Source organism: Artemia sp. Qi Xiang Cuo, chromosome 16, assembly GCF_049724085.1.
Source record: "Artemia sp. Qi Xiang Cuo chromosome 16, ASM4972408v1, whole genome shotgun sequence".
Classification (NCBI taxonomy): domain Eukaryota; kingdom Metazoa; phylum Arthropoda; class Branchiopoda; order Anostraca; family Artemiidae; genus Artemia; species Artemia sp. Qi Xiang Cuo.
In genome coordinates, this window is record NC_142809.1 from 41,215,521 (window position 1) to 41,223,579 (window position 8,059).

Genomic DNA, 8,059 nt, shown 5'->3' on the forward strand with positions numbered 1-8,059 from the left:
GACGAATGGGATTCCTATCATTCCCTATGGGAATTCCTTTCAGGAGCCTTCGTTTTTCTGTTGTATTTGTTTCACCTTTTTCGTGAGAACCGAATTGGATTCATGGCAATTTTGAAGCGCAAATTCAAATTCAGTAAGACATGACTAGGATAAATCATCTGCAAAGTACAACCTGATTTTTTTTTTTTTTTTTTTTTTTTTTTTTTTTTTTACCTAACTGATTCCTGAGATTCTAGCCAACTAAAGCTGGCTACAGCAACCGAAAATGCTGCCAAGGATAAGGTTTCTGAGTCACTCATATTTTCTGAATTTGAAATGTTTACTTCCTTCCATAAGGGATTGAGCGTTCGAACACTTTCCTGTTCTTCCTTATCGTTTTCCCTATTCGTTTTCCCATTCGTCTGAACTTACCATTAGTAAGTATCCATACTGGTTTTCAAGAAATTGTAGTGAAATCAGCAATTCAGTGAGAGCTTTTCTTAACTTGTAAATCTATTATCAAACCTTCAGGAAATTTACGGATTAAAGTTATCAAAGATATTACGAGGTGTGTTTTTTTTGTCACGAAATTATTAGAGATAGAATTTTTATTATTGCCACCAGGCGACACGGCATGAAAAACATTTTACATGCATGAGGCATGTAAAAAATCATTTTCGGTGAAAATCAACTATACGAGGTGTGCACGCAGCAGCCGCGATATGCTATTGTATTAATTTATCGCACATAATATTTTACAATCTATCACTACCCCGTCCCCAATTTAAAACTTGGGGTTCACTTTACCCAACCGCAACACTCCCTGAAAGTTTCAGCTCAATTTTCTAAGTCATTCCCAATATATCACAGATAATTCTGATTTGTCCAGATGCTCGAGTCCTTACCAGAGTTAAGATTTCTGAAAATCTGACAATTACAAAAAACCATAAGAGGTCATAAGTTGCCGCTCAACGAAGATCAAAGATGAATGTCTTTTTTTCACTAAAACCTAGCCGTGAAAAATGGGTTGTTTGTAGTGTTTAAGGTGATTAACCGAAGGGCTGTGGGCGTGATGTCGATCCAGGTGACATAATTATTAGACCTTTGGACGTTTTTGAATAAAACACCTATCTATCTCAAAATCGTTATTTGATATCAAGAATCTAGGCTTCCTAACCTTACAAATCTTTGCAGAACTTATGTAAGGTGAGAAAGCCTATACTCTTTTCAATAGAAATTTATTGTCTGATTTTAGTTAAAAAAAAATTTATTTATGCCTTTTTTCGAGTAAGTTTAATTTCTTTTTAATTTTTTGTATTGTATTTTGCTAGTGATGGTTGCTGAATATATAAATGAAATATTCGGATAGATTATACTACCGTGTTTTTCACTGTCTCCACAAATTTCCCCATTATTTTCTCTTTAATTGAATTTGGAAAACTTTCTTTTTAATTAATTACGTATAAAGTACCCCCTTTTTTCTAATTATATGTTTAATACTTCCCGAGAGAAAAATATTTGATGCACTTCTGTGTTCTTGGCCTACAAATTATTCCCAGTAGGCTACTCGGAAAATCTAGTAAGAAGAAGTGTTTTGGTCCTGATTTCCCTCTTCGCAGCAACGTATAAGAAACTCTTTAAGACCTCTTATTCATAAATATGACGTAGATGATTTCGGAGACCACACTGCCTTTTCATGACGATAGTAAACGTTCAAATAGGGATAAAATCCTTTTAATAGACAGTGTTTCACAAACAGTAATTCAATTTCACAAAAGAAATACCAGATGTTTCGGTCACATATGCAGTGACCGTCATCAGTAGTTAAACTACTGATTATTGACCTCTTATTTTTTTTTTTAAGTAAAGAGCGGCCAGCAGACTGTTGTACACAACAGCAGCAGGTAGGATGCATCGATTCTGGGATGCAAGAAGACATTGGAAAAGCGAGATTTATATTGATGGGCTAACGAAAATTGTTACAGTAGCCTTTGGTCCACCTTACCGACGGAAGTCTTACGAGACAAACAAATTGATTTTAGCTCTTTACAATTGATTGAATGCCGTGGCTTTTAACCCCGAAGGAACATTAAACATGATGTGTATCAGCAAGAGTTTTTCTTTAAAAGAAGAAAAACATGAAGAAAAGTGTTTCTTTTAAGGAACACATTCCTTAGAAACACTCTCATATCACGCAGCACCCTCAAATTCAACTTATTTCTCAAATTATTGATACCCAATTTATATTACTAGTTCTAAAATGCACCACGTATAAAAGTTCTGCTTTGTTACTTTGCTGTAAAACCTGACGCTTTAAAACCTAACATGGGTTATTATGTTATTTCTAAAATTGTGGTAAGTAGATGCTAACACTAAATTAATTTCCCTTAAAGCGGAACACGTATTACTTGCGTCCTATGAATTTGGTTGTAAAAAAATTGATGTTATGCCAATCCCCAAGGAATAGCCACATTAACACTTTACTAATAGTTGCGAAAGTATGCCATTGGATTACATCATTATTTGTAATAGTTGCGTAACCACTTGCATGAAGACAAATTTTCCTATCCTAAAATATAGTGCAAAAAAATAAAAGGTGAACCAATCAGCACAAGTAGAGAACCCTTTGTACACTAAGTATGAACAGGTATTACAGTTATTGCTCAAAAGTCGCCCTTTCAAACAGTTCGTGGTAACGAACAGTAAGTAAGGGGCGACCCGGCACAATGGTAACCGAAACTCTAAAAAGCGGAATTTTGATACCAATAGATACATCAAACGAATCAGATTCTAATGCTGATTTCAAATATATGTTTCATCAAGTTTAGTCTTACCCATCAAAAGTTGCGCGCCTGAGAAAATTTGGCTGATTTTCGAAAAAGGGGTAAATACCCCCTAAAGGCTATAGAACCTTAATGAAAATCACACCATCATATTCAGTGTATTAGAGAACCCTGCTGTAGAGGTTTCAAGCTCCTATCTACAAAAATGTGGAATTTTGCATTTTTTGCCTGAAGAAAGATAAAGGATGCGTGTTTATTTCTTTTTTTTTCTTTTCCCCAGGGGTGATCGTATCGACCCAGTAGTCCTACAATATCGTGGGAGGGCTCATTCGAACGTAAATTAAAAGTTCTAGTGCCCTTTTTAAGTGACCAAAAAAATGGAGGGTAACTTTGCCCCCTCCCACGCTCATTTTTTCCCAAAGTCACCAAATCAAAATTTTGAGATACCCATTTTGTTCAGCATCGTCGAAAATATGATAACAATATCTTTTAGGACGACTTAATCCCCCGAAGTTCCCGGGGGGAGGGCTGAAATTTATGAACTTTACCCAATGTTAACATATAGTATTGGTTATTGGGAAGTATACAGACGTTTTCAGGGGGGATTTTTTCTGGTAGTGGGGGAGGGGGGGGTCAGGGTTATGTGGGAGGATCTTTCCAAGAAGGAAGTTTTCATGGGGGTAGGGACATTGCTATGAAGGGGGTGCCGGATTTCCCAGCATTATCTAAAAAAGATCAGAAATTAAATAAAAAAAATCAAGTTTTTCAACTGAAATTAAGGAGCAACATCAAAACTTAAAGCGGACAGAAATTATGACGTATATGACTGGGTTCACCTCTTAGTCAATACTTCACTCGTTAAGCCAAAGATTTTTTAGTACTTTCATAAGAGCCATTTATTCTAATTAACGGCCTTTGTGATTAAGGGGAATTTTTTAAGAGTTGGAACAAAACTCGAAATTTAGCTTAAAGAGCAAGGTATTGACTAGGGGGTGAACCCCCTAATATGCGTATTAAAAATATATGAATATAGAAGTTCGTTACGTAACTTAATTCGTAAGTTACGTATATTTATTACTAATAAAAACGTTCGTAAATAAAACTAAACAAGTTTCGAGAAAGCCATTTAACCAAATAAAAGTAAAATTAATATGCAAATTTTGTTTTAATTATTCATGTACGGTGAGCCAAAATCAAAACCTGCATCAATTCAAAAACGATCAAAAATTAAATAAAAAAACCATGTTTTTTTTAACTCAAAGTATGGAACGACGTTAAAACTTAAAACGAACAGAAATTATTCCGTATATGAAAGGGGCTGTCCCCTCCTCAACGCCTCGCTCTTTACGCTAAAGTTTGACTTTCTCAAAACTCTCTTTTTTTAAACAATAAAAAACTTTAGCGTAAAGAGCGAGGCGTTGAGGAGGGGAAAGCCCCTTTCATATACGGAATATTTTCTGTTCGTTTTAAGTTTTAGCGTCGTTCCTTACTTTTGAGTTAAAAAAACTTGTTTTGTTTTATTTAATATAATAAAGAATTAACCCCACACAATGAAACTAGTCTAATAGCGGCTTTTCTGTAAAGACCAACGTCATAACATTTTTTGATTAAAATCTCCGTGTTGATAGGTACCATTCAATAGCGTCGTTTCAGGGGGGACATTTTCCCCCAATAATTTTGAGGAAAAATTATTATATAGTCCATGACTCTCCAGATGTATTCCCCTCTTGCCCCCCCCTCTCCAAACAAAATGACAGAGGTACGCCCCTGGTACCATTGTATACAATTTCACCTGCTATTCTGTTCACCCACACTCTTCTCTTGCCCAAAAAAATGCTCACTAAATAGATTTCAAGTGAGTTTTAGGTAGAAAAAGGAGGATATGCCTCTTGAAATCACTATTCTCGTGTCTCATTGGCCCATGACAGCTGTCCAATAGATCTCAATCCAATCGGTGAATAAGGACCTCCCCAACTTTCTGCTGAAAAGCAGGTTATAAGAAGAGGTTAGGGATAGACCAAGAGGCCACGTTTTGCCTTCAATCATTCATATAGAAATTTTGTATGATTCAAACAAAGAGCCGCATATGTAAACTTTTACTTAAGAGCTGGTGGTAAATTAGGAAGGGGTGCTCAAGGGGTTGTTGCCGCACTTTGTGTCTAAATTCATACTGTTTGAAAGTCGTTGCATATTTTCTTTATAAGAATGGAACAAGATAAATTCCTTTCCAATTAAGTTGGTAAATATCCCATTTTAGCTCTCTAATTATACCTATTGAAAATTCTGGTTTCACTATTTCAAACAAGGTGTAATATGACTAAAAGGGCGCATGGAAGGATCCAGGATTTTTTTTTTTTGGGGGGGGGGGTAAAATAGGTTGATCCGATGAAAAAAAAATAGGGGGGGCAAAATAGGTTGATCTGATAAACTTGCGTTAGGAGCAAGTTTAATTAATGTAAACTTGAGTTAATTAAGTAAACTACACTACTTTAGACTACACTAGGGGCGGGGGCGCGCCCCCTAGCCCCCCTGGATCTGCCGCTGAAAGGGCGATGAAGAAAGGTTTTTGAATAAGCTAAAGGTCCACATTTGCCTCCATTAGCACAAATTAGAAACCCTTGCGTGACTCCACTTGAAACAAGATGAAACAAATCTAACTTTCTACTAGACATCTTGAGCTAAGAAGGAGGGGAAGGAGGTGGCACGGGACTACTTTGGTCTCCAACTGTAAAGATTAAAAACTCTTGTACAGTTTTGTTTTGAACAGGTTGTAACATACCTATTTATGTACTAAGAAGTTGGAATCTATGGCTCAATTTGGTTCGATTGAAAATCCTTTTGTTATTTTCTTCCCTACAAAAAATGATATGATTAACCTTCTGCTATAAAATTGGCACTAAGGACGGCAGAGCGATGTTTAATGGGATGTTGGCCCACTTTATGCTTCAACTAATATATATTTATTTCAAATTGCGTGATTTATTGCACGATTCCTCTTTCAACAATGTGTTTTATGCCTACATTTCTTTAGAAAAAAGAGAATTGACAGGGAAAAGGGGGGAGAGGTTTAAGGGTCCTTTTCCCATCATTTTGAATCTAACTATGTTGTTTTTCAAACTATTGTATAATTTTGGGTCAATCACTGTTCAATATACTTATTTTAAAATGGGATTATTTTGAAATCTGAGGAATGCACAAGTGAGCAGTATTGGAGGGACCTTGCCCCGCTTAGTTCCTCCAATCATACAAATTGAAAATCCTTGCCTTGATTCTGGCTCATGCAGTAAGTGAAATGCTTATTTTTTTTTTTAGCTGGGATAGATTTGGATCGCCTATTGTTCTTTTTGGGTCTCCATTCATCTCAATTATTGTTCCTTACGTAATTCCAGCCTAGACAAGGTGCAATAGGCCTTTTTTTATGCTAAGGGTGTCCTTACCCAATGATTATAAGTGAAAATCCGTACATGATGACTACCATTGCCTACCTTCAAGTGATGCCTACCAATCACTTGAGACTTTTTTAAAATTTAAGTATAAAAGCCTAAAGGGATTGTGGCTCAAGAAGTGTGAAACATATTCTTGTTTCGGTGAATTATTTGGAATAAAAGAAGAAGGATGGCTTGCCTCCAGTCTCCTCCAGATAATATCTGCAACCACGGAATATATACAATAGCACGGAAGCTGTCAGCTCCGTGCAATCTTTAGAACGGCGTAATTAATGAGCAAATGTGTGTTTAGGTTTAGGTTTGATTTCATCAAATAAACAAAAATCCAGCCCAAATAATTAGAAAACAGTACGCTAGGGGGAAACAAATTAAAGATTGTGTTAATTGGGTAAAAAAATATTTAAGTTCGAAAGTTAATTTTCTTGACGTGGGTAAACTTTCCAATATCACTGCTGAGAAAAGAGCAAATGAAAGCCTCCGATTCTTTTAACAGTGAGAAAAGCATTGGATTTTAAGGTGCTCAGGTCACACCGTTCGTTCACTTTAGGTAAAACACAGAAAATAAAATAACAAACTAATTCAAAAACACAAATAGAAAGGGCTTGCAGAAGTAGATGAAACCCTTTCAAACCCGTGTGAAAGTAGTCTTTTTTGGCGTCTTTAAATATTTGCATTTATCGTTCAAAAAATTTTTGCAATGGAGTCTGGTAATAGTCCGATACCTTAGTTAGTTTTGCAGTTTTGTCCAACTCCCGCCAACAACAGCTATCAGCTTGCTTGCATATCTAAAACGGAGCTTTCCAGTCGGAAGTAAAAACATGGCTTAAAGAAACTCAAGCTCGGGGGAATAACCTCATATAGTTTTCCTGTGGTTTCAACTGGTCTCGGAAGGAGGGGAAGAAAATTTTATTCCTCAATGTTTCCCCCCCCCCACCTGGATTTTGAAAAATACCTTTTTGGGGTGGAATTTATTGATTTTTTTTCGTTGAAAAGCTTAATAAACGATAAATTGAGCTCCCTAAATTTAAAAATATATTTCAAATCCCCCCCCCCCAAAATGTTTATGAATTGACGCTAAAATGGTGTTCTAGGACATATCGAGACTATAAAACTCAAATTCAGCTCTGATTTCCTAGAATCCGGCTCAAAAAACAAAAGGAAACCATCCTATTTGCCTCCAGTCAAGAGTTAAGCATAGCTTTCCAAAATATAAAGCCACATTCATCAACCCAGCATGAGGTTCACACTTTACATACCCCTCCACACTCTCGGCCTTCCGCCAATAAAGTGAAACGAGCAGCATAAAGATTAGACTAGGTACAACATGGCAAACAGGACACAGCCAGAGTGTTTTCTTGGCAACACAACCAGACGGTTAAACTTAGCGCCTATAGCTTCGAAATTTTATTTTTAGCAATTTACCTTTTTCGTGGATTTGAAGCCCTTGGTCTTGGATTCTTCATATTTAAGTTTGTTTTAATCAGCTTTTCTCCGGGGTAACTAGGGGTTTTCCCCCAGAGGCGGACAAAGTCGTTTTTAAAATAGCATAGCCTTAAATCTGATTACAATAACTTCACCTCTGAAATAAATTGGTAAAAATTGAGTTTCTAAAAGTGTTTAGGATCTAAATAATTTTGGATGTAGAGTTAAGCTGAAAAACAAAATCCCTCCCAAAAAAAATACTCAAAAATAAGTAGAGATATACTTACTATTTCAAAGTTATTGCTCATCCTAAAATGTTCACTCATCAAAGAACAAGTAAGGTGTGGTGAAAGTAAACAAAGAAGTTTTGAGAAGATCCTCACTTTCACAAAAAGACTTCCTATGAATACAAATTAAGGAATTCAAGGC

The 8,059-nt window shown here is 36.1% G+C and overlaps 1 protein-coding gene across 2 annotated transcripts in view; it reads right to left on the reverse strand.

Annotated features, from left to right (window-relative positions):
- The window catches only part of LOC148942909 (uncharacterized), a 61,014-nt gene extending 53,002 nt beyond the window's left edge, over positions 1–8,012 (reverse strand). Inside the window, exon 1 of one of the 2 annotated variants that reach the window (XM_089101985.1) lies at positions 7,918–8,012. In XM_089101985.1, the coding sequence (XP_088958111.1) occupies positions 7,918–7,956 (39 nt within the window). In that variant the 5' untranslated portion in view covers positions 7,957–8,012. Of the gene's footprint in view, positions 1–5,541; positions 5,616–7,917 lie in introns of those variants that run through there. The other variant, XM_089101986.1, reaches the window with a different exon arrangement.
- Between the last annotated feature and the right edge of the window lie 47 nt (positions 8,013–8,059).